General features: G+C 38.9%; 1 protein-coding gene across 5 annotated transcripts in view; it reads left to right on the top strand.

The window, feature by feature from the left end:
* The window catches only part of LOC109419096 (uncharacterized), a 127037-nt gene that overhangs the window by 98276 nt on the left and 15132 nt on the right, over positions 1-13629 (top strand). For 4 of the 5 annotated variants that reach the window (XR_009997576.1, XR_009997574.1, XR_009997575.1 and 1 more), the window contains exons 12-14: positions 981-1134; positions 2053-2210; positions 13448-13571. Coding sequence is in view for 2 of the 5 variants with exons in the window: in XM_062850857.1 (XP_062706841.1) it covers positions 981-1134; positions 2053-2210; positions 13448-13571 (436 nt within the window). In the remaining 3 variants the exon portion in view is untranslated. Of the gene's footprint in view, positions 1-980; positions 1135-1844; positions 1985-2052; positions 2211-13447; positions 13572-13629 lie in introns of those variants that run through there. The other variant, XM_062850858.1, reaches the window with a different exon arrangement.

The following is a 13629-nucleotide window of genomic DNA, read 5'->3' on the forward strand; positions in this document are numbered from 1 at the left end:
AAGTAATCATTAGAAACTGGGAATCCTTTGACAAATTGTAACTTTTATGCGTCGCACGAGCTTTTCTCCTCCGAATGCGTTTCTCTCAAACTTTTTATTTCCCAAAAATCCGTTGCAAAAAGTCTAGGTAGCGACATTGTCATTATTGTTGCGCGAGGATTGAAATTTGATTCAGGGTTTACGTCCTTTGCGCCACCTCTAAATATCAATCGAAGTCGCTCATTTTTGCACAGCTCGCTTATTTGACCAGCAGATAAATTTCTACTTGAAAAATCATATCCCGGATATTTTTTTTTTCAAACTAAGTCAACCCTAATGTTGTTGTCTCCAGCTAGCTTAATGGATAAGGCTATGGATCACCAATTTAGAGTTGGCGGGCTAGATTCCCTTTCTGGTTGGGAACTTTTCTCGGCTTCCCTGGGCATAGTGTATCATTGTACTTGCCTCACAATATAAAAATTCATGCAAATGGCAGACAAAGAAAGTCCTTCAATCTGTGGAAATGTTTAAACAACACTAAGTTGAAGAGAGACAGGCCAAGTTCTAGTGGGTACGCAAAGTCACAACGAAGAAGAAGAAGAAGAAGAAGAAGAAGAAGAAGAAGAAGAAGAAGAAGAAGAAGAAGAAGAATAAACCCTTTCCCACCTCTTTGTACCCATCTATAAATCATTCTATAAAACCGAGTTGCCTTCAGTAATTTATGAGAATATTGAATATTGAATAGAAGATTTTCTAAATTAAACAGCCATCAAAAGTATGTCGAAAGCTGAAACAGTTGGGGAACCCCTTGAATATGTGTTATTTTAAACTGAAATCGATTTTCGAGATTATTTACATTTGTTCTGCAAGTCAGAAGAATTGAAAATTCCTGATTTGGTTTTAGATGGATGTAAATAGTCTTAAACAGTGCGTCTAATACAGCTACATAATACAAATACAATTCCGCAGTTCCTCTTAAAGATAATACAACTCTTTTGCAGAACAAAATCCGCCGAGTTCACGTTGCGGCCCGAGAGGGAAGCCTGCGGGACCTCCAGTCGGCGCTGGACCGTCGGAAGTTTGCCACCGCTAAGGATTCCATTTCGCCACACGGTGCCACGCCCCTGCATGTGGCCACCATCTTTGGACATTCAGGTAAATTATTTCGACAACCTACCTACATGTGATCAGACTGTAATCGCCTTGTTTGTCTCGTGCGTGGCTCTTCCATGGCACGATTTACCTTATACATGGGTTTAGTTCTAATAATACGGACGGAACATGTGTGTTTGTTCTCAATCACGACGATGACGGCGACGAAATTTACCTTTCTTTGACGTATGGGAAATTATGTTTGCTCCATCAGATGTATAGGACACAAAAAACGGACTATTATTACCGTGCATGAATAACACAACATGTGTGAGAAGATTAAGAGTATTTCATCGTTCAGTACCAAAGAAATACAAAGGTTACACTTCGACAAACCGTTTCGAAAAAAGCTCAAAACTGTAACATTGTAGGCATTTATTGAGCGTTTTGCTGAGCTTCGTTGTACAATTTTGTTAATTTCTATTAATATCGGTAAACACCAAGTGCTCTGTGCAGCATGGTATGAAAACCTCTGACACATCACACGCTTAAGAATGAACTTCCGTCGACTACCTTTTTTATTGCCTGTATCAGTGTAAAGTTATCAAGGACGTCCCCATCCGATGATGGCTCATTACAATTTAATGAACTGACACACAATACTAATACCGACCAGAACCAGGTTATGATGGGTCAGGCTATTAAGTTGGACTACGGTGTGCCACTTCGGCTGTTCACCACCCACGCTATTCCAATACAAGTAGATACATTCGATCACATAGGACTTATTGTTTGTGAAACAGCCGGCTGGCCTAGTTGGAAGCGTTCAATATCTTCCAGTGTTTCGAGTAGAGCAGATTGTCCGTTCGGGTCAAGATGAGCTTGGCCCAGTTGAGCGTAGAAGACATCAACAGTACGCACATACCAGCATACACCTTATTCAGCGGGCAATAATTAGAACTCAATTAAAACTGATTCCAGGCATCGTGCGCTACCTGGCGGGTCGTTTTCCGGAAACCACCAGTGCAACGGACAACAACGGCCGAACACCGCTGCATTATGCCGCGACTCTGAAGGACAACGGCCATTTCTACAACCTGCTAACCCATCTGGGGGCGAATCCCAAGCTGGAAGACAACGTAAGTGCACCTTTGGCGCAATAATACATTATTAAAAATCAATTTGTGTGGGATGGATGGGTGCCGAGAGGTTGTAGGTGCTCAGGGAAGTGCATAGGGTTGAAATTATTGTGCAATTGATTTTAATTCATAAAACGGTGAAGGTGTTTTATTCGTCGTGAATATCTTCAAAAAACGTTGCAGTATCTATCTAGGTCTGACTTTTCTGATGGACTGTAGATGACTCGGCTAAAATGTGAATGCTGAAGTAATTCAGTTATTCATCTACCTAAACGTGGGTCTCGAGATGAACTAGCCTAGGGCTAAAAATCTCGTTAATACAGTTAAAAAAAACTTCTAGAGAAATGATTTTCCATGAAATTATCTGGTAATTAGTTAGTAGTGTTCCCTTGTAAAATCCATTGGATATATCAAGTAGTTTATGAAAACTTTTAAGTTTCCGGTGGAATTTTTGGAGAAAATCCTGTCGAGTTCTTAGTGGAATCTATGATTTTGAAGCATTTTCTGTTGACATGAAGAGTTTCTGTTAATAAATCGTGATGAATTTATGATTGAAATATTTTTGAAATAATTGTTAAGATAGGCGCAATTATCTTTTGATGAATACATACTAGAAATTCTTTAAACATTTCCTTGAGGAACTCTCGCTCATAATTTCAAGAGAAATTCATATCTAAAAGGGTAAAACTTCTTGATAAGTTTCCTATTGATGTCATTATTTTGTTTTTGGTGAAATGTTAGAGATAATTTCGAACGAAATTTTCCAAAATATTTTGTGAAGAATATTTTAACAAGTTTTATGGAAAATCTTGGTGGCGTTTCTGTGACAAATCTTGGAAGGAATCTAACAGATATAATGCACCTCTCGAAGAAAATTTAGGAAGAATTCTTCAAGAAATTCATGGAGGAATTCATAGAGTAAATGTGGTGGAATTCCTGGAAGTATTTCTGGAAGTATTTCTGGTGACATTTCTGAAAGAAGCTCAAGGGTAGGTCCTGGGGGAATTTCTGATGGCAGAACTCCTTGAAAACGTCGTGGAGGAACCTCCGGAGGAGTTCACAAAAAAACCCTTGTATGAATTTCTGGAATAACGTAAACTGCGGGAAAAATCTGAAGCAATTCCTATCGAAGCATGTGTGAGTCTTCAAAGCAAACTTATTTGTATCTGCCAGCACTTTCAAAAAAATAGGAAATTACACGTGACGTAAACCATCAACGTATGCAAACATTTCATGACCTAATAGCAAATTTGACTCAATTTTACATCCATCATTTAAGTTCGACTTGGTTGCACAAGCTTTAAACAAATCTATCTGATCAAGTACGTAAACAGTATGTATCACATTTATTTTATCAATCACCTCACAACTCGGTGACATATAACCGAGAGGTATAGACCGTGCCCCACAATCAGCGGACCAGTGTTCGAATCCAGTTCAATATTTTACTTTCACATGTTTTATTGATCAATTCGGTTCTTCCGATTGCAAGCTCGACTTTATTTGTGATAGTAGGCGTAAATTTGTGTGAAACGGGCAGCTCCTTCTAAATATGTGCATCCAAGTGAACCTAAATTAACATGATTTTATTCTGAGAGTGAGATTTTGGGGCCGCTGAATCCGAATATAGAATTGCTACAGCACGTCACAATTTAGAAATATAGCGCAAATATGAAGCAAAGTAGGTATGCGATTCTGTTGATTATTTTTTAACCAATCAATGGGTAAATGCAATGGAGATTTCGACTGAATACTGATCAACTATTTTGGGATTGGCTTTCTCAGTCACTAAGTCAAGACAAGTATTTTATACTGTTCCGACGTTTCTGCCTTCTCCCCTATCCACAAGATTCTGAATTTCCTCGTAGTTCTTTATCTGTCGATAGCGATCGCCATCGTTTCAAAACAAATCGATATCGATCGACCGGGTTATTGATAAATTTGTTGTTTAAGATCTAAATAAGGGTCATTCCACACCAAGTGTACACACCGCGTGTTATCGACCATCATGGATTTTGACCAAATTTTGTTGGAATGTTTGTTAAAATGGAGGAAGAAAAAATCCAAATTTTGGTGCCGATCGGATCACCCCTCGGCCCGTGGCAGCACCCCTCGTCTTTGCCAATACAAGAAAAATCCAAGTTTTCCCTTCCTTTTCTTAATTTATAGCTTTGGAACTATAACATATACACATTTGTGACCTTCGGCATTTTTGAAGAAAATTGTTGGAGGAATCCAGGAAAAATATTATTTTTTCGATACAGTGTTTCCAAACATGTTATTTTTCTATTTTAAAATTTAAAATCGATTTTTCGTCGAATGAGTATATTTGGATTTCAAAAATTTTGATTCCATCGTGTTTATCAGACATTTTCCAATCTAAAAAGCTTAACTATCCTAGGTCTTTTAGCCCGTTCCAGAGATACAGCGTTTTTAAGCTTGAAAGCCGTGCTTCTCTAATATATAAAATATGTCCAATTTACAAGTTTCGCTAAGAAAACATTCGATGCAATTTAAAGGTGATTTGGGCTGATTTAGACCAAAGAGAATAGAAAACTATGTAAAAATAATAATATGACAGTGTTGCCAGTTTATCAATTATGGATTTATTAGAATGGATAACAATAAATTGCTAAAGTTTAAAATGTATGTATTATAATCCTTATTTCAATTGAAATCCTACCTATGTAAACTTTAAGGTTGACGAAAGTGTTGCCAGACATTTTAATTTTATTGTAAAAATCTACATGAGAACTTTTGTATGAAATCAAATTATAAAGCAAGAATCATAAATTCCTTTTTTACAATTTTATTACTATTGACAACACTGAACCTTGATAGTTGAGTAATTTGAACTGGCGGTTGGGTAAAAAGAACTTCTACTCTAAGTACTCTGTCTGTATGCGAGGTAATGGAGTAAACTGAACTCACTTTTGGGAACTTTCCTTTCCCTGTACAAATTCAAAACAATGGATAAACAGAAAAAAAAATGAATAGCAACTTGTACGCTAAGGCATAACATGTCATTCAGAAAGGTTTTTCGTAATTCTGAACTTATTTTTAGGATTTTTTGGCTTTTCAGTCCAATTGTGAGATCAAAAACAACCTTATGTTCTCTTACTCCGACGTTTCGATCCATAGCGGATCTTTCTCAAGATCCGATAGGAAGCGTCGGAGTATGAGAACATAAGGTTGTTTTTGAAAAGCTTAAAAATCCCAAAAATACACCAAGAGCAGTCGGAATCAATTAGCGTAATTCTAAACCATGAATAAATTTCAGTGAACATTCGAATTTACCACTGCCCTTATTAAAGCTTTGGTCGAAGAATAAAAAGTTGCACACCAAACGAAAACTATCAAGGTTCAATAGCAATAAAATTGTAAAAGAATTTATGATTCTTGCTTGATAATTTGATTTGATACAAAAGTTCTCATGTAGATTTTTACAATAAAATTAAAATGTCTGGCAACACTTTCATCAACCATAATGTTTTCATAGGTAGGATTTCAATTGAAATAGGGATTATAATACTTACCTTACCGATCAGGCTAAGGCCGGGGTGGCCTCTGCTGTACATAGTAGCCTCCTCCATTCCACTCGGTCCATGGCTGATTGTCTCCAGCTCCGCACTCTGCGTAGGGTCCGCAGATCGTCCTCCACTTGGTCGACCCACCTAGCTCGCTGCACTCCACGTCTTCTTGTACCGGTCGGATGACTATCGAGAACCATTTTAGTCGGGTTGCTATCCGACATCCTGATGACGTGACCCGCCCACCGTAGCCTCCCGATTTTCGCGGTATGGACGATGGTTGGTTCTCTTAGCAGCTGATGCAGCTCGTGGTTCATTCGCCTTCTCCAAGTCCCGTCTTCCATCTGCACTCCGCCGTAGATGGTACGCAACACCTTCCGTTCGAAAACTCCAATGACGCGTTGGTCCTCTGCACTTATGGTCCATGTTTCGTGCCCATAGAGGACGACCGGTCTAATCAGCGTTTTGTAGATGGTTAACTTCGTGTTACGGCGAACTTTATTCGATCGTAGAGTTCTGCGGAAGCCAAAGTAAGCACGATTTCCTGCCACAATGCGCCTCTGAATTTCTCTGCTGGTGTCGTTGTCGGCGGTCACCAGTGAGCCCAAGTACACGAATTCTTCAACCGCCTCGATTTCATCACCGTCGATATAAATTCGGGGTGGCGGGCGCGGTGATTCCTCCCTGGAGCCCTTTGCCATCATGTACTTTGTCTTCGACACATTAATGACTAATCCGATTCGCCTGGCTTCACTCTTTAGTCAGATGTACGTTTCCGCCATCGTCCCAAATTTACGAGCAATAATATCAATATCATCAGCGAAACCAAGCAGCTAAACGGACTTCGTGAAAATCGTTCTACTCGTGTTTATCCCCGATCTCCTTATTATACCCTCTAAAGCAATGTTGAACAACAAGCACGAAAGACCATCACCCTTGCCGTAACCTTCTGCGAGATTCGAAGGGACTCGAGAGTGTCCCTGATACTCGAACTACGCACATCACTCGATCCATCGTCGCATTGATCAATCGTATCTGTTTATACGAGAATCCGTATTCGTGCATAATCTGCCATAGCTGTTCTCGATCGATTGTATCATACGCCGATTTGAAATCGATGAACAAGTGGGCACGTTGAATTCGCGGCATTTCTGCAACACCTGGCGGATGGCAAACATCTGGTCCGTTGTAGCGCGTTCACCCATAAATCCAGCCTGATATTGTTTCACGAACTCTCTTGCAATCGGTGATAGACGGCGGCATAAAATTTGAGAGAATATCTTGTAGGCAGCGCTCAGTCAGTAGTGTGATCGCGCGGTAGTTACCGCAATCCAACTTGTCGCTCTTTTTGTAGATTTGACACACGATAGCTTCCATCCATTCCTCCGGTAATACTTCCTCCTTCCAAATCTTGGTTATGACCCAATGTAGTGCTCTCACCAGTGCTTCTTCACCGTATTTTAGAAGCTTGCTTGGTAGTTGATCTGCTCCAGCGGCTTTATTGTTTTTTTCAACCGGCCAACCTCCTCCTAGATCTGTTAGAAGCTCAGGAGGAATCCTCGAAAGAACCATAGAAGAAATCCCGGAAGTAATTATTGAAGAAATCCTTGAAAAAACTTGGGAAGAATTTTTGAAGGAAACTTATCAGAAATATCGGCACGAATACCTACAAAATCTAAGGTTGCCAGAAGAAATCTCGGCAGCAATTTATATTCTTTCATATTCCTTTTTTTGGAGGAATGACAGAAGGAATTGCCGAAATAATCTTTGTAGGAGTTCAATCCCAGAAGGACCTCTAAAACAATCCCTGCAGAAATCCCTGAAGAGATCTCAGAAGCAAGCCCTTCAGCAATTTTGGAAAGAACATCTGAAGGAATCCCAGGATGAATACTGGGAATGTTCTCGAGAGGAATGCCTGAAGAAATCCCGGAAAGAATCCTGAAGGTACCTCGAGAAAGTCTCATCTTATCTAATGGTGTCAGGCCAATCGGCCGAAGGTCATTAAGCCGAAGACCATTCGGCCTAAGTCATTGGGTCAGTGGGTCTTCTTCTTGCCGTTACGTCCCCACTAAGACAAAGCCTGCTTCTCAGGTTCTATGAACACTTCCACAGTTATTAACTGAAAGTTTCCTCTGCAAATGACCATTTTGCATGAGTATATCGTGTGATATGCACGAAGATACTTTATCGATGCTGAATCTACTGATATTTTACCCATGATTTTTTTCCTTCTTTTAAACATATGCTGCTCTTTCTAGTATCTATGCTAAAATAGTTTTTGGCGCTAAAACTGCTGATATTCAATTCAAAAATGTTTCCTTCTTTAAAACATTGGCTATTCTTTCTAGTTTTATTGTTAAACTAGTTTTTTGGCAAAAATTGTTGGAGAAGGTAAAAACAACAGATCCCTTTACAGGCTCATAACGGCTGACTTTCAATTCGTCCTGATGACCATTCGGTCTAATGACCATTCGGCCTAATGACCCAGCATCTTATCTAATCGTTACCGATGCCCGATTTATAGATATCCATATTGCATGGTATCACAGCTCAAACTACCATTCCGTGGCCGCCATATTAGATTATGGCCCACCATCTTGAATTATGGTCCACCATATTGATTTTCAAAATAGCTTCGGATAGGTATTTACTTTTGAGTTCTACTCATCAAGCCTGATCAATAGATACCCAAATTGCATGGTATCATAGCTCAACTACCATTCAGTGGCCTTCTTCTTCTTCTTCTTTCTATCTTTACGTCCCAACCAGGACTTGGCCGGCTTTGCTTCATTTTAGTGTTCTTTGAGCACTTCCACAGTTATTAATTTAAGGGCTTTCTTTGCCTGCCATTACATGAATTTGTATATATTGTGAGGCAAGTACAATGATATACTATGCCCAGGGAGTCGAGAAAATTTTCCCGACCGGGACGGGAATCGAACCCGCCGTCTTCGGATTGGCGATCCTAAGCCTTAAACACTAGGCTAACTGGAGACCGCTTGGGTATTAGAGGGTTAAACTGTTAAACATTGATCAAAAATTAAAAAAATCGCATATTTTGCCAAAAAAAGTTAAGGTACATCGGGGCAAGTTGAAACGGGTGGGGCAAGATGAAACAGCGGGATAACATGATGTTATCCAATGATGATGAACAGCTCGAAAGCCAGATTCAAACAATCTTTTGTTGAAACAAAAACTTCCAAATTGTATTGAAATCTATTTCAAAACTTCGCGTTTCGTCTTACCTTATCAGTTTCAACTTGCCCCGGTGTACCTTATGCTATAATTCAAAATTGTAACATGCTGCAGCAAATCTATGCCCAATGGCCAATTTAAGATTTGAATTCAACGGCCCAAAATCTGTCAGGGACTCATTTTAGTTTCATTGTGTTCTTCACGCAATTTTTAAGAGAAAATTACGTAGGAGAAACTCCCAGAGTTTATTGTGGTGGAATTTTCGGAAGAATCTGTGAATGAGGCCCTAGACGACCTGCTGAAGGAATTTCTGAGTTATATCTAAAGGAACTCCTGAGGGAATTCATGGGGCATTTTTTGCAGGAACTTTAGGAGGATTTGGTGGTGGAACCTGTAGAGAGTTCTTGTAGAAGCCTCTGTAGGAATTGTTGGAGAAATCTGATGAAAAAATTAAGGTGGAGTTTTTGGAAGTGTTTTTAGAAGAATTTCTTGAAAAATAGTATATTTGAAGGAATTTCTTGTGGAATCTTTTCATGAATACCTGGAAAACTTCCTAGTGGAATCTCTGGGGGAATCACTGGAAGAATTTCTGAGAACATCTTTGAAGTAATTGAAGAAAAAATCATGAAGTAATATCTGAATAAATCCCTGGAGAATTTATGAAAGAATTTCAGATTTTTTTGAACATCCGAGAAGTTCTGAGAATCTGTGGGAGAGTGTGAAGAAATCGTGGCGGAATCTTAGGAAGTATTCCTCGTAGATCATCGATAGATTTTAGGTAGAATATTTAGAGGATTTCTAAAGAATATTTGGTCCCCTGCATTTCTTGAAAAACTCTTATTGTAATTCTTCCTACACTCCCGATTAAAAGTTTGGGTTCATCCCTTCAAAAACATATCATTTTTAGGCCCATATTCCCGCCAATTGATGTCCGATTCAAAAAAAAAACTAGGTGTCAGTTAAAAAATAATAAGCCATACTTCGAATATGATTCAGGTGAAACATTTTCAAAAATATTTGTATGTAAGCTTAGCCTAAAGTGGCAGAATTTAAAGAAAAATTAAATGTACGGCAGTGTCGCTGGAAATTGGGTCGACAAAATTTTAAGATGAGAGCGATAATATACTGTCGATGGGGGTGACAATGGGTCTGGGGGGTGAGATTGGGTCAAAACAGAGAAACATAAAATTTGAAATAGCTCATCAACTATCGTTAATTCATAGTTAAAACTTTATATTATTTCAAAGAGGAGGAGATGTTTTTACACGTCATGATGCAGAATAAGATGTTTTGCAATAAACGTTTTTTGTTAAATTTGTGGCTAAACTTATATGACGAAACTACTTGTATATCACTCTGAAAAAAAATTCTCCTTCGTTATGTTTAACACAAGTACCTAACATAACTTTTCTTATAAGTGGATAGCTCTGTAGGTATTACCTGGATGATGTAATGAAAAAAGCGGGCTGTCATTGCTCTTTTTATTTAAAAACTCAATATTTTCGACCCTATGTCTAAATATTAAGAATGGGGGGGGGGGGGGAGATTGGGTCAAGCAAGTTATCGAGTGCACATAACCTTAACTAAAAACTCAACTTGTTATCCAGTCCCCATTTGACGTAATAGTGGTGCCATGTTCACCGTTTCTTCATAAAAGCACGCTTTCTTTCAAAAATATGTCGAGAAGTGTCAAACGAGTGTGTTAATTAATACGTTTAATGCCTAAAATCATTTATAACAATACACCCATGCGTTTGGGCAGCTCTTCTAATCATCAGCTTATCTTAAGTGTACTGCAATATCGTAAGCTCACAAAATAGACTAAACATAATATTTGAACGACCCTCTATCTTGAGATGGAGTGATTTGTTTTAGCAATATAGAGGCCAATGATCATGCACATAAGAGTTTATAACGGAGGGTTTGGTTAAACATTTCTTATGCAGTATACTAAAACTATCATGTTTTTTTTACAATCAATCTTTCAATGCGCCCCTCCCTCATTGCAATCTCCCCTCCTCTCATGGAGGTTGAAATTCTTAATGAGGATGATGATGGCAAAAAATGGTGATACAGTATGCAAACGTTATTTTGTCAAATTTCAACCATTTTTTCGGTTGTATTCGCCCTTTTAGGTGGATTAATCATCTTTTAAAATTACCTAAGTTTTTATTCGTCATGATTACATTATGTTTTAAGTAGGTTTACTAGATATGATTAATAAAAATAACTTATATTCTTAAATAGGTGATTTCGAATACTTTGACCCATTCTCACCCCCTCTAAGGGGTGAGATTGGGTCAATGTTCAATCATTTGTAGTTTAGTAGGAAATTCATATAACGTGATACTTTCTTGCTAAAATATCATTACCACATAGGAGAGTATACATACCAAATAAAAAGTTATTCCGACTTCAATTGCATTTTTTATTTAACAAACAATCTTTGAGTATCCTTTTTTGACCCATTCTCACCCCTAACCAGGGATAGGGTGCGACTCAAAACTCTTTGCGTGCCGCACACTCTGCTACGAGACAGCACAACAAACTAGAAGGAGACGAGTACGCGCAATCGGTTGTGTGTTGCTCGCTTACTTTGCCGCGCGCTGGAGCTCTCTTGTCTCTCACACTTTGTCGTATGCACCCTCTCGGTGTTTGTCTCCGTGCTTGGCACTTGGCTTGATACTACGCACGATTGGAAAAATTTCGAATCAAACGACCCATCACTTGTCAACACTTGACAAGCTTAACAACTTTGCCGAAAACACAAACTCTTCAATTAATTTATTAATTGATTTTTTCTGTTTGGAGACAAGCGCAGTCCCAAGCACCGTGCAATTACTCCCTGCGCCGTAGAGCTAGTGCTGCGATTGTCTCTCGCACAATTACGAAAGCTCTCACTCATACGTCTCTTGTCTCTCGGCAAAGCGGGAGACGAGCACTTGCGATTGTGTGAAGCACACGCTTTTTTCGCACCGCACGGTGCATGCCGCCAATCCCTGCCCCTAACGACGGTAACCAATTTTACATTAGCTTTCAACTGATTCATGCCAAACTTGGCTAAATAATCTATGAAAAAAATTATTAAGTAAATTTAATTGAAAGTCATTAACCAAAAGTTTGGGGTCACCCCGTAATTTACTGTATTAGCCAAAAGTTTGAGGTATAGTTAATTACGCCACGTTTACTCTGTAAAGCGGATATGACTACTGTCACGAGTACAAATCGGAGGTTCTGAACTCCATGTTATTTTTTTTTGTCTGTATTAACGAGATTTTTAGCCCTAGGCTAGTTCATCTCGAAACCCACGCTTTACTTCCCTTCCGAAGAAACACTCACATTTTGTGAGTTTGTCGGGTGTGGGATTCCATGGCTTCTGAATGGCATTAGAGTATTCGAGAGATTCATGAATACCAGCAGATTATGAAATGCTATTATTTGTTGCAAGAATAAAGAATTTCAGGGCAGTTTGGAACACCTAGAATATCGCGAGATGTGAAAAACTGTTCCATGTCGTTAAAGAAACAATATCCAAAGGCAGCAGTTACAGCTATTGGTGTTTCAGTTATTTTTTTCTCCAAGCTTCATGGAGTTGAGTTCTTGGCCCAAAGGGTTAAAATGCCCACACATTTATTTCGATCGATTACCAAGACGTAATTTAGTAACATTTTTTTGTGGATTTACATATTTGAATATATTGCATTTTTGAAAATATTCCAAATTTTGCCTATCTCAATCATTTTGCTTATTGTCTATACTGCCCCCACTCGCAAAGCAGTCCCATACGAATAAATTATGCATGAGATTTTCGGCTGGAAATAGTCTGCTCGGGAAAGTCTGACTTCCTCAGTCTAGGAAATTCAAACAATTAAATTTATACGGCCGTTTCGGCCTTATTTATTTGATATTTTGTATTTTTTTTTTGTTGTTTTCAACATTAGTGCCACAGTTTCTTTTAAGGCTGTTTATATCTTTCCTATAATTTATTGTTTTGAATTTAATTATTAAAATAATTTTAGAAGGACTTAGATATGTATTTTTCAAATTGAGGCGAAACGTCAGGTAATGCAAATCGTTTGGGTTCCCCATACTGAGAAAGCCAGACCCTCAAATTTATATACTATTTAAACATTTTTCTAATCTTTCGCTGGCTATTCAAAATATAATTTATAATAGAGTATTAGGCCAAATGTGGTGCAAATTTGCAAAGGCAGTATTGCACAAAGATATTGTCCTTTGAAAAACAAAAGTACTGCACACGACACTGAAACGCCTTCCCAGGTTGCCACCAAATCGGGACTCTTCCGCAACTCACAAATCACTTATTCATGCCGGCCGTGTTGCAACAGTTATTGATCCAATGACTGGAGTGTTATTGCAATGCAATACCCTGAATCGATAGTAAAATATACCGTACGCGACTGCAATTACACTCCATATGTGAAAGCCACCTTTCATGCCACTCCTACACCTTTATTTTCATTCCATTCTACAACACTCTCGCCTCGACAGTCGAACCATTCGGCCGAATTCTATCTGGATCACGAGAAGACCAAGGATCTCCTATCTCACCGGCAGCTATTACAGGACTACGGTGCCGAGGAGGACCTCGCGGATTCTATGCTCAGCGACCAAGGTAGGTCCCGGCGTGGTAGGGCTTCCAACCTTTCCACGTCCAGTGTGCGAATCCTGAA

The sequence above is a fragment of the Aedes albopictus genome, chromosome 2 (assembly GCF_035046485.1).
Source record: "Aedes albopictus strain Foshan chromosome 2, AalbF5, whole genome shotgun sequence".
Taxonomy (NCBI): Eukaryota; Metazoa; Arthropoda; class Insecta; order Diptera; family Culicidae; genus Aedes; species Aedes albopictus.